This window comes from Hylobates moloch, unplaced genomic scaffold (assembly GCF_009828535.3).
Source record: "Hylobates moloch isolate HMO894 unplaced genomic scaffold, HMol_V3 SCAFFOLD_9, whole genome shotgun sequence".
In the NCBI taxonomy this organism is placed as follows: Eukaryota; Metazoa; Chordata; class Mammalia; order Primates; family Hylobatidae; genus Hylobates; species Hylobates moloch.
This window is the reverse complement of record NW_026652284.1, coordinates 5,262,938-5,290,350: the sequence shown is the minus strand read 5'-3', so window position 1 is coordinate 5,290,350 and position 27,413 is coordinate 5,262,938. Positions and strand designations below refer to the sequence as shown.

Sequence of the window (27,413 nt, the reverse complement as noted above, 5' to 3'; positions counted from 1 at the left end):
TTCTCTTCTCTTCTCTTCTCTTCTCTTCTCTTCTCTTCTCTTCTCTTCTCTTCTCTTCTCAAGACAGAGTCTCACTCTGTCGCCCCTCAGTGGCACGATCTCGACTCATTGCAACCTCCGCCTCCTGGGTTGAAGTGACTCTCCTGCCTCAGTCTCCTGAGTAGCTGGGACTACAGGCATGGGCCACCACGCCTGGCTAATTTTTGCATTTTTAGTAGGGATGGCGTTTTCCCACATTGGCCAGGCAGGTCTCAGACTCCTGACCTCAAGTGATCTGCCCTCCTTGGCCTCCCAAAGTGCTCAGGTTCCAGATGTGAGCCACCGCACCTGGCCAGTCATTGGTACTTTCTGATGTGCTGGCCAATTGTAACTGGGAATACTGGATTCCACTTTGCTGTCATCAAGTGTACTTTCCTGGGTGAAATCTGGAATGGAAATGTTGCAGTGTGTGAAATGACTTTCCACACGAAAATTGCTTGCTGTGCGGAACCGTTGGAAGTGGGTTAAGCATCCAGGGGGTGAAACTGGAATTGAGCAGGACATGAGAGGAGAAAGGCACAATGGCGGGGCTGTCTGTGACAGTGGCTATGGTAGAGGAGCCCAGCGTGCTCCTCGGAAGGCCCAGGGCGGGCCATGGCAGGGCCCTCCCACCTCAGCCACCTCGTCTGCAGCAGCGTCTCCCGGAGCAGCCTTCTTCAGCTGGGTGGGGATTTTTTCAGTGTGATCATGCCTTCTGGCTGCAGCATCCTCCTCATGTTTGGTGAGGACCCTGCGCGGTGGAAGCTGTAAGCACAGCTGAGAACAGGCTGGCTGGTGTGATGAGCCCCATGGAGCTTCCCCGGCTGCCAGCTTCCTGGACAGTCTGCTTCTTCTATATCCTCTCCCACAACCCGTTCTGAATTACTCTGAAACAAATTCCAGGTATCATTTTATTTCATCCATAAACCTTTTGGCATGTATATTTCGTTTTTTTAAAAAACTTTTTTATTATGGGAAATTTCAAAGCTAACGGTGGAGAAGCATGTGGTGTGCTCCCTGCGCCCACCTCCAACCCCCGATTTATCGCTCACGTCTCATTTCTTTCTCCTGTCCCGTTCCACCCAGGCTGTTGCAGAGAGCATCCTAGACATTGCATCCTTTCATCTACAGATGGCTCGCCATGTCTCTCCAAAAGACAGGGCTCTGGAGTGTCACTGTGAACACCATCATCACACCTAACCTTGACTGCATTTCTCAGTATCATCAAACATCCAGTCAGCCTGCGTGTACATTTTTTAAGTATTTTACTTAATCAGAAATGGACAAACCCCAGCAATGTGCTTTTCCCTGGAAAGTGACTTGTGACAGCCGTCTTCCTGTATGAGCTGGGCGGCCTGTCTGTTGTTCCCTGGCAGTGGCTTCCTCATGTTGCCTTTGACTGGAGGATCTGCTCTCCCTGTGGCCCTGCTGGCTTCATCACACATTCCTAATGCTGGGAGAACCAAATGCACCAGGCTTTTGGCAGTTGCTTCACTTGGCCTCATGCGTCAGATCAGGAGGCAAAAGCTGTGGTGTCTAGGGGCCCTTTGTGGAAGGATTCATCTGTAAATGGTACGCACAGACAAGGAGGAGGCTACCTGGGCTGATGAGAACCTGGGACAAATACTGTGTTCAGGACACACCCAGGCACCGGAGTCTGCATGTATTCTTTTGGTCCTGAGTATTTTGTAGTCATTGGAAACAAACTAGGAACAAAAGTTTTGCGAAGACACACTCATGGATTTTAATCTGCTGTTATTTTTTTTGCATTTTTTAGTTAATCAAAGCATCTAAAACCTTTTCCCTATAATTTATGTTTGGGTTAGCTGTGAAGAAGCTAAAGAAACTACCAAAGAAGTAGTCCCTCCTGTCCAGACCACTTTCTTCCCTGGATCCTGGGGACAGTGCAACCTCATTTGACTGCCACAGTACCGCCTCTTTTGAAATGCCTTATGCATGCAAGTGTGGGCTCCGGAAATGTTTGCTGACTGAATGAGTGATGGAGCAAACTCCCCTGTAACATGAGCATGAAATGCAGCAGGGGCAAACCCGCAAAAATCACCAGATGCAGTGTCTTGGCTGCGTTTCATGTCTGAATAAACGGGCATCCTCCTGGGCCTCAGGGGCTGAATACAGTCCTTTTCTGTGGGTCACATGACAAAATAACCCTCTCCCCAAATCTCTAAGGGGTGAAGATCTGACTGATTTATTGTTTATGTATTAACTCATATTCTTGGAACAAAATCAATTGCCCATGTTCCAGAGTCTGTTGAACTGATCCATGCGTGTCCCTGATGGCCTTTCCTCCAGTACCATGTCCAGTTCAGGATCATGTCTTGTGTCTGGTTTCTGTGTCTCTTTGGCTTCCTTAATTCTGGAACAGTTCCTCAGCTTTTTTTTTTTTTTGTCATTTCTGATTTTGTTTTTAATATTTTAGTCTCCCTTCTTTTTTTTTTTTTTTTTTTTTGAGATGGAGTCTCGCTCTGTTGCCCAGGCTGGAGTGTAGTGGCACGACCTCGGCTCACTGCAACCTCCGCCTCCTGAGTTCAAGTGATTCTCCTGCCTCAGCCCCCTGAGTAGCTGGGACTACAGGCACCTGCCACCACGCCCGGCTATTTTTTTGTATTTTTAGTAGAGACGGGGTTTTACCACGTTAGCCAGGATGGTCTTGATATCCTGACCTTGTGATCCACCCGCCTTAGCCTTCCAAAGTTCTGGGATTACAGGCATGAGCCACTGTGCATGGCCTAGTCTCCCTTCTTTTTTTTTTTTTTTGAGACGGAGTCTCGCTCTGTCGCCCAGGCTGGAGTGCAGTGGCGCAATCTCGGCTCACTGCAAGCTCCGCCTCCCGGGTTCAAGCCATTCTCCTGCCTCAGCCTCTCTGAGTAGCTGGGACTACAGATGCCCGCCACCACGCCCGGCTAATTTTTTGTATTTTTTAGTAGAGACGGGGTTTCACCGTGGTCTCGATCTCCTGACCTCGTGATCCGCCCGCCTCGGCCTCCCAAAGTGCTGGGATTACAAGCGTGAGCCACCGCGCCCGGCCTAGTCTCCCTTCTTTAAAAAAATTTTAATGCTAACGTTCCTTGGGTTCATCTGATGCTTCCTCATAGTTGGAGTCAGGTTGTGCCTTCCCGGTAGTGGTCTATTTGAGCAAGGGGCTGTCCTTGGGTCCCACATCCAGACGTGCATGTGGTCATCCTGGGCGGGGTTGGTTGTGGTGATCATTGGTGATATCTCTATTGTAGAGTTACCTTTCTTCCTCCATGCAGCTAATAAGTGATCTGTGGGGAGACTCTGAGACCACGTGGGTATCTGCTCCTCATCCAATTGTCCCCCTTGGGTTGGCATTGTTTATGCTTCCTGCAGGAGGAGGAGCCCCAGCCCAACTTTCCCATAGGCCTGCAGCTGGCACGGCACCTCCCGTCCGCAGGGCCCCTCCTCCTCACTGGTGGGTAGATGGTTGACTCGTCCATCAAGCGCATATGGGTGTGGACTCAGGGATCCCTGTTTTCAAAGTCACTGCTTCAGATTATTTTGGTACAAATTGTCCCAGATTTGGCCGGATGGAGTCTTTGAGGCTGGCCCCTGTGTCCTATGGCGTCTTCCGTCCTGTTTTGTGTTTGAGTACTTTCAGGCTTCACAAGATGCTTCAGGCTCATCTTCATCTCTACTTATTTTGCCCATTTTTCTATAGAGTTTTTGTATTTTTCATCAAATGTTAAAAGTTCTTTGTATATTAAGGATATTTGCTCTTTATCTGTGATAACTAGTGCAGATATTTTCTCCTCATTTTGTCATTTGTCTTTTTATTTTTTTCTGGCTGTGTAAACATTAAAACATCTTTTAATGTAGTCAGATATGTAAGTTCTTTCTTTTATCGTATCTGGATTTTGAGTCAGGGAAAAAGCCTTTCTTCGTTCCCCAGTCATAGAGGAATTCACTCATATTTTCTCCTCGTGCAATGTTTCTCCTGCCTTTTTTTTTTTTGTCTAGATCTCTTGTTTGTGGTGTGAGGGATGGATCTGATTTTATCTTTTCCCAGTGGCCATCTGGTCCCACTACCACTTACTCAGAAGTCCCCCTTTGCCATAGTGACTTAATGTGCTGTCTTTATCACATACGCTGTCTTTATCACATACGCTGTCTTTATGGATAGTGCATCTGTTTTTGGACTTTTACTCTATTTCATGGGCTGCCCTGTCTGTTAATGTACCATGGCCATACTGTTTTAATTTTGGAGGCTCTGTTGTGTGTTTTAGCATTTGGTAAGGCAAGTTCAGCCTTGCGGTTCTTCTTTTCCTTGCTTTTCTAGCTTTTCTTGCGTGTTTATTTTCTGGATGAACTTTTGTATCAAGAGGTTTAGCTTCAAAAAATGCTGATTGGCATTTTAAAAATTGGGATTGCAGTAAATTTATGATTAATTTAGAGAGAATTTTACATCTCAGGGATGTTTAGTTGCCCTAACCAAGAGCAGGATGTCTTTCCATTTGTTCAAGTCTATTTTTGTGTCTTTCAGGAATGATTTAAAAAATGGTTTTAAAATGTAGATTTTTAACAATTCTTATTAAATTTTTTCATGAGTATTTAATTTTTTGTGCTGCTGTTGTAAATGGGATGTTTTCTTTCATTATATTGTCTGAATTAGCACTGTTTTGTTTTTGTAGACAGTCATTATTATTTAAGCAATTTTACTAGCATTTTATATAGCTCTTATTATATGCCGCATGCTGTCTTTAAAATTAAGCTTTGTATTTTGAGGTAATTATAGATTCATATTGCAGTTATGAAGAGTAAAGCCAGGAGATTTGTGTCCCCTTTCCCTGGTTGCTCCTGTCTGAGTCTGTTTTCTGCTGCTGTAACTGAATACCACAGACTGGGTCATTTATAGTGAATAGAATTTATTGGCTCATGCATGGTTCTGGAGGATGGGAAGTCCAAGATCAAGGTGCCAGCATCTTGTGAGGGCCTTCTTGTTGTGTCACTCCCTAGCAAAAGGGCAAAGAGAGGGTGAGAGAGAGAAAGGGGGGTGAACTCATCCTTGTATAAGAGGCCCATTCCCGAGATAATGGCATTCATCCATTCACTCCACCCTCATGGCCTCACCACCTCTCATGAAGCCCCACCTCCCAACCCTGGTTTGTTGGGGATTAAATTTCCAACACATGCCTTTTGGGGGGCATGTTAAAATTATAGCACCCCAAATGTTACACTATCTTTTGATGAGCGGTAGTTATGATTTTAAGTCTAGCTGGCCAACTTTTTCTTGCATGTGGGATGCTTTCTGCCTGTTCCAGGGCAGGCAGCTCTTCTCCATCCCTCTGCTGGCCCCACCTCATCCTGTTGTCCTCTTCCCTCCTTCTGTGCCCTGGGGTCCTGGTGGGGGTGTGACTGTGGACAGCGTTGGGCTAACTTCTTTCCCTGCTGGTGGCCAGTGATGAAAGCACGCTTCCTGCTCCCAAGTTCCCTAAATCTGAGCTCATAGACACGTGGTCTCACAGCAGGCCTGGGGCCAGCCTCATGTGAGCCCCTTCCCTGGTATAGTCACTGGCATGGGGGAATGGGGTTTCCTGTTGCCCTACTGTGTGGTTGAGGTGGGGGTTGCTTCCTGGAGCCAGGGCTTGTGGAAGGGCAGTGCCCACTGCAATGGACGCTGGGTCCTGAATCTGAGCCCAGTGTTCATTGGCTTTGTGAGACCCAGTGAAGGCAGGGAGGGAAGTGGAGCTGGGGTGAGAAGTAGAGGCCCTGCAGGGCCCACTTGCCAGCCGCCGGGCCTCAGACTAGGCTCAGATGGCGGAGAGCTGCACACCTGCCCAACCCAGGCCCTGCAGTGCCCACGTGCCAGCCACTGGGCCCCAGACTTGCTCCAGAGGGCGGGGAGCTTCACACCTGCCCAACCCAGGCCGTGGTTCCAAATGTGTGACAGTTTTGCTGTTGCTTCTTTTAGTCATTGTCAAGTTGATGCTTGTTTTGCAGAGGACCAAGGCTTTATGAACCCATTACCCTGTGTGAAGAGTTCCACCAGGTTATGGAAATTTCTTTATAACCATACCGCAGTTTGTTATTCATGTATATTTTAAAAAATAATTACTGCACTCAGTAGAATAAAATGAAAATGTTGTCTGTTAGCTCTTTTCCAGTTTGCCCCCGAGAATACTGAGGGCACTTGTGGCTGCAATGTTTATCCTGCGGCAGCTTTGCCATGAAGTATCTCACTTTTATTATTATTTTCGCATTGCTCCAGTATATTGACTTTGGAAACAAAAGACATCATTCTATTTATAGCATTATGTTTTTAGTAGTGGTATTTCCATATACAAGATACAGTAATTTTCCATCAATGAAAATGTCAAATCCTAGAAAATGTAGCATTCCTACGCGTGGTGTTAACATCGTTCTCTAACAGTTGTTGGCCGAAGATTTGTTTGATGAATCCGATTTTTCCAAAATAGACGATTCTGATGATTCAGACGATTCTGATGTTAGTTCTGTTTAGAAATAATTCCAAGAACAGTTTTTATATTTTATTTTCACACTGAAAATCAGTCAGATTTGCTTCAGCCTCAAAGAGCACATTTATGTAAAATTAAATGAGTGCTGGCAGCCAGCTGCGCTTTGTTTTTCTAAATGGGAAAGGGTTAAATTTCACTCTGCTTTTAAATGACAGCGGACGGCCTGTGTCAGAGAGTTGGAGGAGATGACTTTAACTGCCTGTGGTTAGGGTTCCTTTTCCCCAGGAGTGCGTGGGAGCCACTGCTGGGTTTGCTGTCCATCTCGTTTGGACTCAGTTCTGCATGTACTGGATCCGATTTGAGGACTGAGTAACTTCTGGTTGATGGCATCTGGCTTGTGAACCTCTGCTGTTGCTGGCAGTGGCTGTGCCGCTGTTGTGACCTCTGGGCTCCTGGTTCTTCCTGCTGCTCAGCCAGGAGGTAGAAGCGCCAACGCCAGCCTGGCTGCCTGCCACCCCCAGCTCTTCACCTGGTGGGGCTCAGTCTCTCAGGCCTTGTGAAGTTCGCCTCAAGGGCCAAGAGCCCCGTGTCCTTCAGGGAGAATGCCGGCCAGCGAGCGAGCCATCAGGAGGGACTTGCCCTCAGCCCGGGGCCTGAGCTGTGAGTTCCGGAGCCGCCCGCTGCCTGTGTGCCCCGCCCATCATGCTGCTGGGGGACACCTGGGGGACACCTGGCTCCACCTCCAAGGATGCTCCTGGGTCTGTGCCGCCCGCTGTGTGCGGCTGGTTGCTCTGTTTCCTGCGCCTGTGTGGTGGTCATTTCACAGGGCGGGAGCTGGTGCACAGGGTAGATGGTGCCTGTGAGGGCTCAGCCCTGTCCCCGCCGTGGCTCTCACACCACGTGAGTGTGACTGCGCGTGTTCCCAGCCCAGGGCCTGAGCTGCTTTCTTCACACTTATCTTAGGCCTCCCTGTCTCCTTCGTCTGCATAATTATAGACCTACATTTCTCTCTCTTTTTTCTTTCTGTCCTCTGTGATTTGTGTGATACTAGGAACATTCAGAGATGTTTTGACGCAGTAGTTTGTCTTTTTAAAATTTGTCCTCAGCCAAGTGCCACATGTCACCTCCATCAAGGTGGCGGTTCCCCTGGGCCCAGCTCTCTATCTGGATAAGGCCTTGAGGCAGTGGAGTGTGAGTGCGCTGCTTGGCGGGGACCCCACCCTGTCATTACCCAGAGAGCGGCCGCCATCCCCTTCACTGTGCATTCCCAGTCCCTGGGGCTGGAGGTGCCAGCAGAACTGGGCCCAGGGCCAGAGGCCGGGTGCCCAGGCAGGAGTGAAAAGGTCTCACTGAAAATCTAAAGAAAATGAAGCTCGTGAAGTAATGTGACGTTTTCACCTTTGTCTAAGTAAGTTCAGGTTGATCTGAGGACAGAAGCCATCAAGGGCCTGTATGACTTTCCAGTGGCTTCTGTAACAAAGTGTCACACCCTCCACAGCTCAAAGCAGTGGAAATGTGCACTGTCACAGCTCTGAGACCACAGGTCCACAATCTGCTCTGCTGGTGAGCCCCAGGTATGGTAGGGCTGAGCTCCTCGCCAGGAAACCCCAGGTGTGACAGGGCCGAGATCCTCCTCAGACGAAGCCCAGGTGTGACGGGCCACGCTCCTTCTGAGGAAACCCCAGGTGTGGCAGGACTGAGTTCCTCGGGAGGTTCTCAGTCCTGGGGGATGGGGGCCTCCCTGCCTCTTGTGGGTTTTGGGGCTCCTAGCTGTCCTTGGCTTGTGGCCACATCACTCCGTTCTCTGTCCCCTCGTCACGTGGCCTCTTCTCTGTGTCTCCCTCTGTGTCTCTCTCTCTCCTGCTCCTACAGGGATGCTTGCCATTGGAGTTAGGGCCAGTCTAGATAATGAAGGATAATCTCATCCCACAACACTGTAACTAATCACATCCGCAAATACCCTTGTTTCCAATAAAGCCACAGCCACAGGTTCCGGGGATTAGGCTGAGAGCATCTTTTTGGAGGACACATTGAGCCCACCAGAGGGACTGTGGTTTGTAGCATTTCCAAAGGCCAAGGGCCTGTTTTCTGTGAGCAGCTTTGCGTGGTAAATGCAAGCGTGGCACTTCTGTTCCACAACAAAACCTGACTCATAATCCAAGTGTATTCCTCATTTGTCTTTTGTGTATTGTGTATTTTGTCTTTTGTGTATTTGTACTTGTGTATTTTGTGGTGTTATACTTAAAAAGTCTAAATGGGAGCAATTTGGTGTATTTGGGGCTTTTTTTTTCTTTTCAGTTTGTGTGAATTCAAACCCAAGTTGGGCAGGAAAAGAAATGATGAAGTAGTGGATGTCATCTCAAGCACTAGAGTCAAATGGCAGTAGGAGTGTGTTAGACTCACTAGGACTGTGCTTGTGCTTGGCCTTCTCTGTAGAGCCAGGCCGTTTTCGGGCAGTTCCTGTCTGCCGGTCCCTCTGTGGGCTGGCAGTGAGCAAGTGTGGGCAAATACATAGCGACTGGCTTCCCACCAGGCCCCCATTAGCCTGTTGAGGTCTCAGAAAGAGTGATCAATAATTCGCTACACAGATTTTTTGTTGTTGTTATTAAAGCTGTTAAACAGAAAAGTGAGGAAAAGTGGATGTTTATGTAACTGACAGATACTTTGCACAGAGGAGATTGTCTACTGACAAAAAGAACTATGAAATTGTAAAATTAGATATTGGAATCCCCTAAGTGGAAAATTAGAAGTTGCACAGATAGCATGAAAACGTGGATACATATTTTACTTTATTTTGTTTTTGATCCTGTAATAATAAACTTCTGTATTTTATGGTGATAACTATTTACAAAAGTAGTCTAGACATTGTTGAATCCTTATAGTGACAAGTTTTCCTAATATATTTATAGTAATTTGATTTTTTTGTTGTTGTCGAGATGGAGTCTCACTCTGTCACCCAGGCTGGAGTGCAGTGGTATGATCTCGGCTCCCTGCAACCTCCACTATCTAGGTTCAAGCGATTCTTCTGCCTCAGCCTCCCGAGTAGCTGGGATTACAGGTGCCTGCCACTATGCCCAGCTGAGTTTTGTATTTTTAGTAGAGATGGGGTTTCACCATGTCAGCCAGGGTGGTCTTGAACTCCTGACCTCAGGTGATCCACCTGCCTTGGCCTCCCAAAGTGCTGGGATTACAGGCGTGAGCCACCATGCCTGGCTGTAATTTGATTTTCAAAAAGCAGAGGAGTTATAACCACCATGTTGTTGGTATGCTATAGTTGCTCAGCACTGTTTTATAATCTGTCGTCAGCTAACTGGATGGGGAACAGTAAGACATTGTTTTTGTATTTGGCAAATGTTGAAAGTGTGGCTTAGAGTCATATGCTTCCATTTCTTACTTTTCTGATTCTTTCCATGTCCTTCCATGGTGTGGGTGTTTTCTCATTGAATTGCCAGGGACCACCCAAATCCCCGCTCACCCTGTGACAGGGGCGTGAATGTGGCAGTATCCTGGCCCATGATCTGGAATTTAGCTGCAGCAAAGGGCTCTGCAGAAGTGCATAGTTTGAGGTCAGATTGTGATGGGAAAAGAGATGTGAAACGATGCCGATTCTAAATTTTTAGGATATAACAGGATGGGATATCATCTGGTAGGAACAGTCTGGAAGAGGCTGACTTGGAAGAAACAAGAACTGTTTTCTTTTCTGTATTCAAACCTGCTTGTGTATGAAGTTGGCTGTGGTTTAGCCCAGTATAGACCATGGGGCCATCTGTGTCTGGATTTCAGAGGCCTTGTGTGCATGCATATGTGCGGGGATCTGTGTGGGACCTGAGTGCAGTCTGGGCAGTGACACTGGTGTGGCTGTTCCCCACTGGCATGTCCAGCCAAATAAGCAAAGTCCCTTACGACCCCAGCCGTCACCGCTGGAGTCTTGCATCCTCCTTGGCTCCCGGGGCAGCGCAAATTCGTGGATCCCCTGGGCGTCTCTGTTCCTGGTGGATGCTGTGCTCCACGCATCCTAGGCAGGGCATGGGCGTCCATTCGTCACCAAGAGTGGGATGTGTCCTCCTTCCGGGCCATCTCCTGGCAGTGACCATGGCTGCGTTTGCGACGCTGCCTGGGTTCATGCCCTCAGGCAGCAGTGTTAAGAGGGATGCTCTTGGCTGCCTTAGCCAAGCCCGGGACTGGGAGCAGTGGGGTGCCACCCCATTTTACTTCCGTCACCCCTGAAGGGTGCAGCTGTCTCTGTTAGCCAGGGCCGGGGGGAAGCTGGAGCACCGTGGGAAGTGGAGCACTATAGGATGTGGAGCACTGTGCTCATGGTCCGCTCACTGTCTCCTGCTTGGGGGTTGTTTCTCCTGCTCATGGGACACAGAGGCTGGAAGTCCCAGGTGGAAGTGGACGGCTGCCCCTCCTTTCTCTGGGCTGTTCCAGTGGCTCTGGTCTAGGCAGTGCTCTGCAGCACTCACTGGTCAGTGCAGCTGTGATCTTAGGAGTGGAAAGAGCTCTAACTGGGGCTCCTGGTCAGACCCGCTGTTGCCTGTACCCCATGGGCCTCTGGCTGATCGGCCTTCCTGGTGACTTAAGTGTGCTCCACCCGCCAGGGGAGCCTGCAGGATCTGCAGGCAGGGCCTTAGTTCAGAACTGATCACCTCTGGAGTCCTCTTCAACAAGGTGGCTCTGCTGGACTTTGGGGTCCGAAAAAAGACCGGGGTTCAGCTTTAGTCCTACTTCTTTTTAAGTAAATGGATGAAAGTTGGTAATTTTAAAACGCTTTACTCAGTCAAACCCTGAAACCATGTTTGAAAATGACTTTAATGTGGTTGTAACCTAAGGGTTTTCATAGTGTCCTTATTCCTTCCATTTGGCCAGCCATAGAGAAGGAGAAAGAAGGAACAATGCCTGGAATTTGACCTGATCGATTTCCCAATTTCACAAAAGCTACAGATACGAAATGTTCTATTGTAAGCTGGAGCTTTGTGGAGAAAATGTGTGCTAATAACGCTGAATTGAATATACATATGCACTCTTCGTTATTTTACCAAATTTCTGATTAGGAATTCAAAGTGCTATTCCTAGTATTTTCCTGATGGATTTGAGTTGGTGTTGGCAAGGTGCAGGGTGTTTACAAACCTATGGAAAGATCCTTATGGGAACAGGGGCTCATAAAACAGTGCTGGTCTCTAAGGGGGAAGCCATCACTACCTTGGGCCAGAAAAGGAGACTCATGGGTGGGCAGGGGTGGGGTCCTGGTTGGGTCGGTGGGGTCATGTAACTTAAGACTGTCTGTGCCCTACAGTCTGCGCTGTGGATGCGATGTCCTCCTCCTGCCCTAGTTCCTTTTATAAAATGCAGCTGATGATCCCTGCCGCTTGCTACACTGATCTCTCGTTGAATTTTACATGTGAAAGCACTGTTGATTTCCCCTCTCCAGGTGACTTCTGTGATAACTCATACACCGATGTGCTTTGTTTTAATTCTAGGCAGCTTCGGTCACCTCTCTGTCCAACCTGGCATGCATGCACATGGTCCGCTGGGCTGTTTGGAACCCCTTGCTGGAAGCCGATTCTGGAAGGGTGACCCTGCCTCTGCAGGGCGGGGTCCAGCCCAACCCCTTGCACTGTCTGGTCTACAAGGTACCCTCAGCCAGCATGAGCTCTGAAGAGGTAAATTATTAGGTATTTCTTATGCATCTCTGGTGAACTTCTAGCAAGTTCATTCATTTTCAAAAGCAAAAGTTCACAAATATGTTTGCAGATGTTTCATTTACAGAATTTTTTTTCATGTCATGGGTATGCCTTTAAAAAGATTAGTATGATATTTTTGTGTAAACCTGATAAGACCAGTTTTATCATGGGTTTTATCCCTGTTCACATACTGATTTCCTGGGATGACTTGGTGAACCTTCAGCTGATGTGTACACACTTTGCAGTGAGATTCACCTCTGTGGCATGCACATTTGGAGCACTGGAGCTTGGGCCTCATGTGGCCTTTGCCAGTAGGTTTTTTGGTGGATGAGTGCTGAGGTGGGAGCCAGTTCTGGTTTCTAGCCCTGGCTTATCTTTGTGACTTACACTAATGCTTGTTGGACCTCGGGTGTGTACAAAGGGGTAGGACCACAGCAGAAATTCTCAGGTTTTTTTTTTTTTTAAATTCTGAAATGAAATGTTCTCTGCAGCCCAATTAAGAAAGCAAAAAAAAGTAGAGTGGAGTGAGTTGAAGTGTATATGAGGGTCTCATCCCCAGCCTCCTTGGTCCCATTGGTGGTGTTGAAGGATGGTTAGTGGTGACCCAGGGCACCACAGACACAGTGTGAAACCCTGCTGTGGTAGATGGCTGGAGTCCATTGGGCTCTGTGAGGTGTGGCAGAGTTTCTGCTTGGGTGCAGTGTTTGGTCTTCTCTCATGTTCCTAAAACACATCCTTTTCGGCAGTGCAAGCAGGAGATTTTTAGTACTCAGGTGCCTCATTTTTCTAAGGTAAAAGGACTGTGCATGTTATTTCAGTTTGTCACCTCTGTGCTGACTCCAGCGACAGATAATGTGTTCAGTGTTGTTATTGATGATTGGGATAATGCTTAGGGGACCTGAATAAGAGAACAGCTGATTGTGCAGCTTTTCTTCCTATAAGGAATGTCTCTCCTGATGGGACCATATTTTGCTGCACTCTCACATGGTCTAGTTTGAGTCCTTATTATAAAATTGCTGTTAGAAATCCTGAAGCCATTACCATCTTCCCCTGCCCGCCACTCCTGCGTCCTCCCCTCTCTCCTTGTCTCCTCTCTTCTTTCTCCTCTTACCTCCCCTCTCCTCCCCTTTGGATAGGTATATAAATAAATATTTCTTCGGTTTACTTTTAGGTCTATCATGCCACCATATTGCCCTTAATTTTTAAGTGCATAAATTATATTGGGGCATAAATGTTTTGAAGGTTTACTATCTTAAGGACACAAATGTATCAAGTTCTGCCATTTTCCACAAGGAGTACCACTTCCAAATCAGGAGTTTTTGACCTCAGCTCTGTTGACATTTGGGCCAGATAATTCTTGGTGTGAGGCCATCCTGTGCACTAGAGGATACTGAGCAGCATTCCCGGCCTCTGTTCACTGGGTGCCAGCAGGATCCCCCCAGTTGTGAGAGCCCTGAATGTCCACAGACAGTGCCAGATGTTTCCTGGGGGGTAAAATTGCCCCCAGTTGAGGGCCACTACTCTAAAGTGATTTAATTAACCAAAGCAGTGAACTAACCCTGGTCACAAACTTGACTCACTTTCCTGCACTGCGAAGTCACTCCTCTGCTTCTGCCTGTATTTCCTGCATAGTGGTGCCAGCCCCTCTCAAGTCAGGTCAGTTGGAAACCTAGGTGTGCCTGTCTCTGCCACTGCACCAGCCTCTTCTTCATCTCATTCAGTCGTTCATCACTCAGTGAACTTTTATTGAGCACCTACATATACTCTAAGAAGAAACATCCCTGATCCCATGACAGTTGAGTAGGAGTGGCAGATGTTAATCAAAGAAAAATAGATACAGAATTCAAAGCCCATAACTTTGGGGTAGCTAGATTTTAGAGTTCATGTTGTTAGATTATTTCACTGTTATTCACTATGAAATGAAGTCATGTGTCATCATGATTGTTTACTTTCTTAAACAACTCCTGCCCTTTTCCCTTGAGCAAATAATTGTCTCCCTCTTTTTTTTTTTTTTTTTTAATTGATATCTCCAAAGGCAGCCACTTTCAACTCTTAGCTGTGAATTATGGTCTTTACCTTTGTTTTCTAAATAATAGGCTTCTGCTGCTATTTCTTAATTTACTGTTTTAGACATTATATACTGAATTCTCATAATGACAGATGAAAATTTTAGGTCTTTTATACATTCCTGCCCATCTTTAAAGCACTCTATCTTCCTACTGCTTGGCCTTGGATTCAGGCACTGTTGCAGGGGGCAGCAGAGCTGGTTGGAGGATTGAAAATGGGGCTCTACTGGAAAACACTAGAGAGATCACTGAGGGAGGAGCTGGGGAAGCGGCCCTGTAAGGTTGTTTACAAAACCCTGGGTTCACCCCGAAGCTGCATATGTGTGGGTCTGCCCCTGAATGGCATACCAAAGACTTTGAGACTGTGGGGTTGACTACTTCCCAGGCCCAGAGCTGCCTGCTGGATGGAGCCACATGCAGGAGAGATCCGAAGAATACTGCACAGGTTTTGAAAATGAAACTGACATTGAAACCACATCCCACAAGATGCTGGTCAGAAACTGTGTCCTGAACTCAACTGGGTCAATTCCTACCTAAATAAAAATACCAGCATTCTTCACAGGATTTAAATGAGACTCTATAATCTAATGTTCAAAGTGTCTATGATATGCTCTAAAATTAATTGTCATGCAAAGAACCTGGAAAATACAGCTTGTAGAGAAAAGACATTTAACAGACACCAACATTGAGATGGCACAAATGTTAGAATTATCAGATGGAAAATTTAAAGCAACCATAATAAAGATGCTGTAGTAAATAAGAGCAAACACTCTGGAAATAAATGGAGAGGTAGGCTGTCTCAGTAAAGAGATGGAAGATATAAAGAACAATCAAATGAAAATTTTAGAACTGAAAAACAAAATAACCAAAATAAAAAACTACTAGATGGCCTAACAGCAGAATGGAGATAACAAAAGAGTTAGTGAACTTGAAGATAAACCAATAAAAATTTATTCACCCTTAGCAACAGAGAAGAAGATGATTGGAAGACAAGGGGCAAAGCCTCAGCATTGACCTGTAGGTCCCTACCAAAAAGGCTAGCACCCAGTCCTGGTAGAGGAGACTATGGTATGGAAAAAAGTACTTGAAAAAATATTGGCTGAAAACTTCCCCAATTTGGCAAAAGACATAAATCTGCAGATCCAAGTTCAGTGAACCCCAGGGATAAATGTTAGGAAGTCTACACCCAGATAAATCATACGCAAACTGCTGAAAACTAAAGACGGAGAAGATTCTTAAAAACAGCTATAGAAAAATGACACATTACTTACAGAGAAATAATAATTTGAGTGACTGTGGATTCCTCATCAGAAACCATGCCGACCAGAAGAAAACTGGGACATTTTAAAAGTGCTAATAGAAAGACCTTGGAACTCAGAATTCTATGTCCAGTTAAAAAAAAAAAAAACAGAACAAAGATGTGAAATGAGGACATTCTTAGATGAACTGAAAGCAAGAGCATTCATTGGTAGCAGATAATTTGCTTAAAGAATTGCTAAAAGAATTTCTTCAGACAGAGGGGAAATGATACCAGATAGAAATTTGGGACATCAAGAATGAAGAAAGAACAACAGAAATGGTAAATATAATATTCTTCTCTTCTTCCTTAAAATATGTTGGATGTTTGAAGCAGAAATTATAACAGTGTGACTGGGTGCAGTGGCTCACGCTTGTAATCCTAGCACTTTGGGAGGCTGAGGTGGGTGAATCACCTGAGGTCAGGAGTTCAAGACCAGCCTGGCCAACATGGTGAAACCCCGTTATTACTAAAAATACTAAAATTAGCCAGGTGTGGTGGCGCATGCCGGTAATCCCAGCTACTCAGGAGGCTGAGGCAGGAGAATCACTTGAACCCAGGAGGCGGAGGTTGCAGTGAGCTGAGATTGCATCATTGCACTCCAGCCTGGGCAACAGAGCAAGACTCTGTCTCAAAAACAAAACAAAACAAAACTAAACTAAACACAGCGTTTGGTGAGATTTTAAAGGTATATAGATGTAATATTTAGAATATTACCTAAACTTAGTTGATAAGGCAGTGGCAAGGTTTGAGAAGATTGACTATGATTTTGAAAGTTCTGCCTATGGTAAAATGCTGTCAAATAGCATTGCATGGTACTCTTTTATGACATAAAAAGTCAATTGATGGAGCAAACTTGCATTGTTGTCTTGTTTTATGAAAGTGCTGCAGCCATCCCAACCTTCAGCAACCACTACTCTGATTAGGCAGCAGCCATCAATATCAAGGCATAACCCTCCACCAGCAAAAAGATTACAATGTTCTGGAAGGCTTAGATGATCTTTAGCATTTTTTTTTTTTTTTTGAGACTTACTCTGTTGCCCTGGTCTTACTCTGTTGGGTCTTACTCTGTTGCCCTGGCTGGAGTGCAGTGGCATGATCATAGTTCACGGCAGCCTTGAACGCCTAGGCTCAAGCAATCCTCACACCTCAGCGTCCTGAGTAGGTAGGACTATAGGCATGTGCCACCATGCCTGGGTAATTTTTTAATTTTTGTAGAGTTGAGGTCTTGCTGTGTTTCCTGGGATCATCTTGAGCTCCCGGGTTCAAGGGATCCTCCCACCTTGGCCTCTCAGAGTGTTGGGATTATAGGCATGAGTCACCATACCTATAATGGCCCAGTGGTTAACATTTTTTTAGCAAGAAAGTTTTTTTTTTTTTTTTGAGATGAAGTCCTGCCCTGTAACCCAGGCTGGAGTGCAGTGGTGCAGTCGCAGCTCACTGCAACCTCTGTCTCCCAGGTTCAAGTGATTCTTCTGGCTCAGCCTCCCAAGTAGCTGGGATTACAGGTGCCCACCACCACGCCTGGCTAATTTTTATATTTTTAGTAGAGATGGGGTTTCCTCATGTTGGCCAGGCTGGTCTTGAACTCCTGACCTTAAGTGATCTGCATGCCTCTCAAAGTGCTGGGATTGCAGATGAGAGTCACTGCACCTGGTGAGCAATAAAGTATTTTTAAATTAAGGTAGGTACAGTACTTTTTTTTTTTTTTAGACATATGCTATTACACACCTATTGACTACAGTATAGTATAAATATAACTTTTAAATGCACTGGGAAACCAAAAAATTCAAGTGACTTGCTTTATTGTAGTGGTTTGGAACTGAACCTGCAGTATCTTTGAGGTATGCCTGTAATTACATTACGTGTAAATAGAGTAAACACACCAGTTTAAAAGATAGTGTCAGGCCTAATGAAAGACAAAGCCCAACTATATACTGTCTATAACAAACATACTTTAAATAAATATAATGTAAATTAAAAGTATGGAAAATATTCTGTTCAAACACTAATTAAAAGAAAACTGGAGTGGCTATATTACTATCAGACACTATCAGACAAACTAGACTTCAGAATACAGGAAATTTCCAGGAATTAAGAGATAGTACACATGATAAAAGGGTCAGTGGCCAAGACATAACAATCCTAAAATTGCTTGCATCTAACATAGAGCTTCAAATTACATGAAGCAAAAACTGATTGAACTGAAAGGAGAAATGGACAAATCCACAATTAGAGTTGGAGACTTCAACATCCTCTCTAAGTAAACAAAGAACAACTAGCTATTCCATCAGCAGTGATACAGAAGGACTGAACATCACCATCGACCAACTGGATTGGAATGATATTTATAGAGCACTCTCCCCAACAACAGCAGGATACACGTTGTTTACAAGTGCACATGGAACATTCATCAAGATAGACAATATCCTTAGTCATAAAACAAACTTCAGTTTTAACAGAGTTGAGATTATACAAGGTGTATTCTCAGATTATAATGGAATTGAACTAGAAATCAATAACAAAGATAATAAAAATTTTCAACCACTTGGAAATTAGACAATATGTAAAATCCATAAATTAAAGAGCCTCAAGGGAAAATAGAAGATATTGGAACTTAACAAATATGGAAATACAACATATCAAAGTTTGTAGGATGCAGCTCAAATATGCTTAGCGTTAGGTGCTTATATTAGAACAGAAAAAAGATCCTAATTCAGCGATCTAATCTTTGTCTTTAGAAACTAGAAAAAGAAGAGTAAAATAAACCCAAAGCAATTCAGAAGTCAAGAGCAGCAGAAACCAATGAAATTGAAAACAAAAATAATAGATTAAAAATTTAAAAATAGCAAAAACCTAGTGAAACAAAACCTGTTTGAAAATATCAGTAAAACTGATGAACTTCTAGCAAGACTGAAAAAGAAAGAAGGGAGGACACAAATGACTAATATTAGGAATGAAAGAAGGAATATCAGTACAGACCTCACAGGTATTAAAAGGATAATAAGGGAATACTACGAACAATTCTCTGCACATAAATTTGACAATTTAGGTGAAATGGATGAATGAATATTAAACTCTACACTGCCAAAACTCAGCCAAGATGAAGTAGATGACCTGAGTAGTCCTATACCTAATATATAAATTCATAGTTTAAAAACTTTTAAAAAAGAAATATTCAGGCCTATTCACTATGAATTCTGTTAGACATGTAAAGAAGAAATAATGCCACTTTTGTACAATCTATTTCAGAAAACAGAAAAGATGGGAGCAATTCCCAACTCATGAAATGAAGCCAGCCCTGATATCAAAACCAGAAAAATAATAGTAACAAGAAAACAGAACTGTGGACCCATATCCTTCATAAACATAGGTGCAAAATACTCACCAAAATATTAGCAGATTGAGTCCAGCAATACGCAAAAAGAATACACTATAGCCAAGTGGAGCTTTATCCCGAGAATGCAAGTCTGTTTTCTATTCGGAAATCAATAAATGTGATTCATTATAGTAACAGCCTAAAGAAGGAAAACCACATGATCCTGGCAATTGATACTGAAAAAACATTTGACAATATTCAGCATCAGTTTATGATTAAAAACTGAGCAAACTAGCAATAAAAGAAAACGTCCTCAGCATAATCAATGGTATCTACAAAAACTCTTTAGTTAACATCATACTTAATGGTGAAAGACTGATTGCTTTCCCCGTAAGATTAGGAACAAGTAAAGGATGTCCACTGTTAGCACTCAACGTCATGTTCAGTATTGCATTGGAAGTTGTAGTCAGTGCTGTAAGTCAAGAAAACAAAAGACATACACATTAGAAGGAAGAAACAAAACTGTCCTTATTTGCAGAAAACATGATTGTCTATGGCAAAGATTCTGAGGAGTCTACAAAAAAGTCCTTTTGGAATGAATAAGTGGGTCTAGTGAGGTTGCAGGATAACACAGGAAGTCAACATGAAAAATCAATCCTATTTCTGTATACTAGCACTGAAAAATTGAAAGCAAAATACAGAAACAGTATTATTTACAAAGTCTGCCCTCCATGAACTAAATCTAACAAAATAGATATGGGATCTGTATGCTGAAAACAATAAAACTGTCCTTTTGCTAGTTGTCATTGTGGTTATTCTTAGGTGAAATCAAAGAAGACCTAGATAATTGGAGAGACGTAACATGTTTATGTCTTGGAAAACTCAACATAGTAAAGCTGTCAGTTCTGCCCAAGATTGATCTAGAGATTTTATGCAGTTTCAATCAAAATCCCAGCAGGGTTTTTTTGGAGATATAGACAGGCTGATTCTGAAATTTATATGGAAAGGTAAAGGAATTAGAAGAGTCAAAACAGTTTTGGAAAAAATAAAGTTGGAGGAAACATACTACACAGTTTAAACATTTACTGTACAGCTACACTAATTAATATAATTAGTATCAAAGGATTAGATTAATGGAACAGACTAGAGAGTCCAGAAATAAAGTTTGGAAGTTTCTTATGACGTTAAATATACCGTATGACCCAGCAGTCCTACTCTTGGAGAAATGAAACCTGTATTTACACAAATACATGTGTTTGTAGCAGGTCTGTTTATAATCACCCAAACCAGAAACTACCCAAATGTTTGTGAGTGAATGGATAAATAAACTGATACATCCGTACAATAGAATATCACTCAGTAATAAAAAAAGAAACAGTTTGATGTATATGCAACAACTCGAATGAATCTCATCAGTCTTATGCTAAATGAAAGAAGCTGGTCTCAAAAGTTATACATTATGTAATTCCATGTGTTGGACATTTTTTTGACATTCTCAAAAAGACCAAATGACAGTGCTGGGGAATCAGTCATAGATTGCCTGGGTTAGGCAGGGGCTGGGTGTGGCTGCAGAGGGGCAGGGCAGGGCAAGGGAGCACCCTAGGGGGATGGGGCTGGCCTGCACCCTGAGTGTGGTGCTGGTTATGTGAATCTGTGCATGTGCCAAAACCCACAGAGCCATACCCAGAATAAAGATGTCAGTTTCACGTAGGTCAATGAAAACATTCACAACTCGAGAGAGATTGTGATTTCTACTTGGGTAAGGGTCATTCCATATGGTCTGCAGGGCTTTTAGTGCCACGCCAATTGCTTTTTGCTCAAACTACTTGATTATAATCTAAGAACATGTGGCGTCAGAAGCCTCTGATTTCATGTAGACTTTGTTTTAGGACAGAGCCTGCTGTTCCTGGTTGGATCCTTCTGACAGGCGTGCTGATGAAGGGAGTGGCCATCACTGCTCCTCTGGTCCATTGCAGGTGAAGCAGGTGGAGTCGGGTACAATCCGGTTCCAGTTCTCGCTGGGCTCAGAAAAACACCTGGATGCACCCGCGGAGCCTGTCGGCGGCCCCAAGGCAGAGCGGCGGGCTGCCAGGAAACCACCCACGTCTGCTTCAAGTAAGTGTTTCCAGAGAGCTGACTTGCCAGGCACACGGCAGGCCGCACTTCCATCTCTTCCCGGGGAAGGATACTTAGTCTAGTATGGTAATCATCACATTTGTAAGATAATCATTGTAGATTGCATTCATCGAATCTGTTAGTTGGGGTTTTGCTTAATACCAAGGTGTAGAATTGGACAGTGATGAAGTGTGGCCCAGAAGCTTGTCACTTATGCTTCAGCCCAGAGTCAGCTCAGTTACTTGACAGCTCCCCAACTAAGCATTTAAAAGGACACGTCGGCCGCGCGCGGTGGCTCATGCCTGTAATCCCAGCACTTTGGGAGGCCGAGACAGGCGGATCACGAGGTCAGGAGATTGAGACCATCTTGGCTAACACGGTGAAACCCCGTTTCTACTAAAAATACAAAAAATTAGCCAGGTGTGTTGGCGGGCGCCTGTAGTCCCAGCTACTCAGGAGGCTGAGGCAGGAGAATGGCGTGAACCCAGGAGGCGGAGCTTGCAGTGAGCTGAGATCGCGCCACTGCACTCCAACCTGGGGGACACAGCGAGACTCCGTCTCAAAAAAAAAAAAAAAAAAAGGACACGTCACATGGGTGCCCTGCAAATGTGGGACCCAAGAATTAGAGGGTGGTTGAGGGCCAAGGACCGCCACCTTGAGTTTGCACTGTTAAAGTAGCCATCTGTCTACTCATCTTGAAGCCTTGCCCGAAAGTTAGGGGTCTGTGATCTGAGTCTGTGGCTTTAAGAAAAGGAGTCACAATTGGCTGCAAGCAGCAAGGGCTGCCAGCAGAGGTAGAGCCCTGGCCCTGTGGGTGGCAGTAAGTCCACATGGTTAGGAGGTTAAAAAGTTCTTGTTGGCCGTCAGTCTAGCTGTTTCTGCTGAGGCAGTACCCTGTGCTCAGAGTGTCTTGGTTTAGACCCATGTCCTGGTTGAGAATTCCACCTATAGTGAAGTGAGGGGTGGAAGGTACGAGAGAGTGTTGGAGTAGTCCACCTGAAAGAGTATGGGGCCTTGGCTCTAGGCATCTGGAGCTCTCGCCACTGAAAGTTCTAGGGTCCCTAGTCACAGGTGATGACTTCCTTCTTTCTGCCTGTTCCAGATGGCAGGATAGGGAAAGAACAAACGTGCAAGCCCGTGGAAGGAGCTTTGTGTTCCTCTGGGCTCCAGCTGGTGACGCCCAGGTGTCGAGGGAGGAGTTGCTTTCTGTGCTTGGCTGTGGCCCTGAGTCCTGGTGCAAAGCTGCTGGTGCTTCTGTCACTCAGGAGGGGTTTTCTTCATGGATTGAGATTCTAATTTATGAGAACTGGTCTCGTTGAATTTGATTTTACAGTTGGTGGAAGCAGCACATGCATTTCTAAGTTGATGAATTTGATAAAGTTGATGATTCTCTGAGATACCTGATACAGTGCAAATGCTATGTAAATTGTACTGTTTAGGGAATAATGACCAGAAAAAAAGAGTCAGTATGTGTTCAGTGCAGACACATTTAAAAAAAATATTTTCAGCCCAAGTCTGGTTGAATTCATAGATGCAGAAACCATGGATCTACTCTGTACTCTGATTTTTGATTAAGTTACTTAAAAGTACAATAGTAATACATAATAAACATGGTCTTTCAGGATTTTCTGAGCTATTTAAGAATATTCCGGTACCAAAACCTAATAGTTGATTTCTTTGGGACAAACTACATTATTAAGTATTTTCCTTCTTTTCATAGAGGTGATGCATTTGATGGTTTTAATTGTTCTGTTTTTTCAGTGTTTGAATTTTGTGCCTACCATCTTGTTCCCAAGATTTCTGTTTACCGCTGATGTGTACATTAATAATCCCATCTTATATAAATGGCACTGAAATGTACAGTCCCCCTTGTACTGGAATCCCTTGTGGTGGTGGGTAGTAGGCATGCATGCATTTCCTGTCAGAGTCAGTTTAGAATGAATTTCCAATTTCATTTGATACAGTTGAATGCATTCAAGGCATAGGACACATAATTTCAAAAAACCAAACAAAGGGTCATAATAAAGGGTCATTTAAAGCAACCCATTCCTGGCCGGGCGCGGTGGCTCATGCCTGTAATCCCAGCACCTTGGGAGGCCGAGGCAGGTGGATCACGAGGTCAGGAGATCGAGACCATCCTGGCTAACATGGTGATCCCCGTCTCTACTAAAAATACAAAAAATTAGCTGGGTGTGGTGGCGGGCGCCTGTAGTCCCAGCTACTCGGGAGGCTGAGGCAGGAAAATGGCATGAACCCAGGAGGTAGAGCTTGCAGTGAGCCGAGATTGTGCCACTGCACTCCAGCCTGGGTGACAGAGCAAGACTCCATGTCCAAAAAAAAAAAAAAAAAGCAACCCATTCCTTGCTTACATCTGGTATCTTTCCTTTTTTGACATACACTCTTTGACATATAGTTATATTTTAAAAATAAAATACCTATCAACCTTTAAGAAACATAATTATGAAAAACAGAGGACCTTAGATTATAAATTGGGTATATTTTGTAATTAAATATAAACATGATTCGCGTTATCCCTCGGTATCCGTGGGGGACTGGTTCCACATGCTCAAGTCCCTTATATAAAATGATGTGGTATTTGCCTGTAAGCTACGCACATCCTCCCGTGTACTTTAAATCATCTTTAGGCTTCTTACAAATACCTAATACAGTGCAAATGCTATGTAAATCGTTGTTGCACTGTTTAGGGAGTAATGGCAAGAAAAAAAGAATCTGTACATGTCCAGTGCAGATACAACCATCCATTTTTAAAAAAATATTTTCAATCCAAGGCTGGTTGAATTCATGGATGCAGAACCCATGGATCTACTCTGTACTCTGATTTTTGATGAAGTTACTTAGAAGTACAATAGTAATACATAATAAACATAGTTTGCCCATGTCTGTAGAAATGCCTGAACAGAGAATGAACCTGTATAGCTAGCTTTCAGGAAAAATATGGCTGCCTTCTCTGGAAAGAAATTTTCATGTGTTTAAATTACGATACAGCCAGGTATCATAGGTATTATAGGCTAGGATCATGCCTATAATCCTAGCACTTAAGAAGGCTGAGGCAGGAGGATCACTTGAGCTCAGGAGTTCAAGACCAGCCTGGGCAACATAGCAAGACCCCATCTCTACTAAAAATAAAACAAATTAGCTATGCGCGGTGGTGTGCACCTTTAGTCCCCGCTGAGACTCAGGAGGCTGAGGCAAGAGGATTGGTTGAGCCCGGGAGATTGAGGCTGCAGTGAGCCGTGATTATGCCAATGCACTCTAGCCTGGGCAAAAGAGCGAGACCTTGTCTCAAAAATAAATAAGTAAATAAAGATACAGTTATGGCACTGGGAAAGAGCAGCTAGTTGTGTTCTGAAGACCTTCTAATAAAATTAATTATAAACTGATGGGCTGATCCTGCTGTCGGGCTTTTGGGCTGGATCAATCGTGGATGCCATCTGTGGGCTTTGGTTTTACTTCCCTGGTTGCCCTGTTTTCATGAGGCGTTTGGAGGAGATTTTAAAACAAGTCTGCCACTGCCTCTGCTTGCCCAGAATGGCTCTTTAACTGATTTTTTTGCCGGGGTTCCTTGAGCTTCTTAGATCTCTAGATTTATAGTTTTCATCACATTTGGAAAAATTGTGGTCATTATTTCTTCACATATTTCTTCTGTCTTCCTCTCTCATCCTCTCAGAGGCCCCAATTACATGTTTATCAGGCTGCCAGAAGTTGTCTCACAGCTCGCTGATACTCTGTTCACTTTTATTCCTAACCTTCTTTTGCTGTGTGTTTCATTTTAGATAGTTTCTGTCTTCAAGTTCACTTCAAGTTCTTTTCTTCTGGAGTGTCTGATCTGCCATTTATCCCATTCAGTATACTTTTCATCTCAGATATTATAGTTTAATCTCTGGAAGTTCTGTCTGGGCTTGTTTTATTCTTCCGTGTCTTGACTTAACGTGTTCAGTGTTTCCCCTGGCTTTTTGAACTTAAGAAATACAGTTATAACTACTTTATATCCTGGTTTGCTAATTCTAATATCTTTGTCAGTTCAGGATCAGTTTTGATTGATAGATTTTTGTCCTGATTGGGTTCTGTTTTCCTGCCTCTTTGGATGTCCGATAACTTTTGATGGACTCCAGATACTGAGAATTTTCTCTTATTGGATACCGAATATTTTTGTATCTGATAAATATTCTTAAGCTTTGAAAATTGTTAGATCCTTTTGGGTCTTGCTCTTAAGATTTGTTAGGTGAGATCAGATCAGCATTTCATCTAGGGCTGATTATTCCTCACTGAGATGACAGGTGCCCTCCGAGGGCTCTGCCCGGCATCCCATGAAGAATGAGGATTACCAGGTGGCTGGAGGGAACAGCGCTATGTCTGCCTGCCCTGTGAAGACCAGGCCCTGTTCCCTGTAATCCTCTCTAGTGGTTCTTTCTCTTTTGGCCTTAGGAAGTTTCCTGATCCGCACTCTACTGAATGCTAGGGTGGGACCCTCTGTAAATGGCCAGCGTTCTCTCTCTGTGCTGCTCATCCTGTCTGGTGCAAACTCACTGAACACAGTAAGCTGGGGGCAGGATACGCCTTCCCTCTTCTGCTTCCCAGCCCTCGGGATCATTCTTCTTTGTTGCCTGAAGTCCACTGTCTTGAAAACCACTGTTTTACGTATTTTGTGTTTAAAAGAAAATGTATTTTAGATGGGAGGGTCAATCTGATCACAGTTACTCTTCTTGGCCAGAAGTAGAAGTCCTGTTAATGGTTTCTCGGCTGCTGAAATCATCCCCACCGGGGCCGATCGTCCCGGGGTTTGGAAGCGTTTTCTAGCTGCGTGTGCTACTTGTGATTCACTCACCATGCTGTGTGTTTTCTGGACTTTTGAGTCTTGGCTCATGCTCTCTGCGTGGTGTGTCTTTCTCCCATGTGCTGCATTTATTTTCTTTTAGGATATATTCCAGGGTTTTTGTTTTGTTTTGCTTTTAGAGATAAATTCTCACTTTGTTGCTCTGGCTGGAGTGCGTGACATAATCACAGCTCACTGTAGCCTTGAACTCCTGAGCTCAAGCAATCCACCTGCCTCAGCCTCCCGAGTAGCCAGGACTACAGGCAGTGCCACCATGCCCGGCTAAGCCAGGACTACAGGCAGTGCCACCGTGCCCAGCTAAGCCAGGACTACAGGCAGTGCCACCGTGCCCGGCTAAGTCAGGACTACAGGCAGTGCCACCATGCCTGGCTGAGTTTTTTGTTTTGTAGAGATATGGTCTTGCTATGTTGTACAGGCTGGTCTTGAACTCCTGGTCTCAAGTGGTCCTCCCGCCTTGGCCTCCCAAAATGCTGGGGTTATTTAAAAAAAAAAAAAAAATACATAGTCAAGAATAGCCAAGGCAATTTTGAAGAAGGAGGGAGGCTTCACCTTTCTTAGTTTTCAGACTTACCGTAATGTTCTAATTTCTAGAACAAGTATAACACTGATACAGAGAGAAATAAATAGATAATGGGACAAAATATAAAGTGTGATATGTGACAACTTGCAGAGAAGGAATATATTAGTTTCCGATTGCTGCTACAACAAATTAGTGACATTGCAACAGGAGCTTATTATCCTAAAATTCTGGAGGTCAGAAGTCCAAAGTGGGTCCCACAGTCTTAAATCGAGGGCTCAGTGGGGTGTGCTCCTTCTGGAGGCTCCAGGGAAAAATCCATTTCCTCTCCTTTTCCAGCTGCTAGAGGCCACCTGCATCCCTTGGCTCCTTCTTCCATTTTCAAAGGCAGCCATGTAGCACTTTCCATTCGTCACTCAACTCTGACCCTCCTGCCTCCCTGCCTTTCACTTACAGAGACTGTCGTGAGTACATTGGGCCCACCTGGATAATCCAGGGTCATTCCCCCACCTCAAGGTCAGCTGATGAGCACCTTAGTCCCTTGGCATTGAACATATGTATAGGTTCTGAGGTTAGGACGAGGGTGGTAGCAGTTACTCCGCTTACCCAAGGGGTAGCAGTCAGTAAATGGCGTGGCATGATCCCTTGCCCACATGGAAAATATAAAATTCAGTCCTAGCTTCATGTCATGTACAATAATAAATTCCAGGTGGCCTAAAAACCAAAACTTCAGAAATGTTAGAATTAGAAGATCAGAAAGAAGAAAGATTATAGAAAGAAGTCCTCCAAATCAATAAGAAATAGACAGCAGGAAAGAAAAATGGACAGTGCTCAGCAATTGCTGGGCGATCGCTAATGCTGTCGTCATATGAAGAGGGAATTTATAGAGAAGAAACCAGAATAACCAATAACCATAAACATATGAAAACGTGCTTAGTATTACTGGTAATCAGAGAAATGCAAAATAAAATGAGAAACCGTTTTATTCCCCTCATATTGGAGAAATCCAGCTGTCTAGTAGTGCAGAGGTTCCTGAGGATGTGCTTAAAGCAGAACTCTCACCACTGTGGGGAGAATGTGGTATGTGCAG

At 44.4% G+C, this 27,413-nt stretch overlaps 1 protein-coding gene across 1 annotated transcript in view; it reads left to right on the top strand.

Moving 5' to 3' along the window:
- Positions 1-27,413, top strand: part of NPHP4 (nephrocystin 4) — a 139,537-nt gene that overhangs the window by 54,289 nt on the left and 57,835 nt on the right. The window contains exons 8-9 of the mRNA XM_058444381.1: positions 11,951-12,133; positions 20,813-20,951. Coding sequence (XP_058300364.1) covers positions 11,951-12,133; positions 20,813-20,951 — 322 coding nt within the window. The remainder of the gene's footprint in view (positions 1-11,950; positions 12,134-20,812; positions 20,952-27,413) is intronic.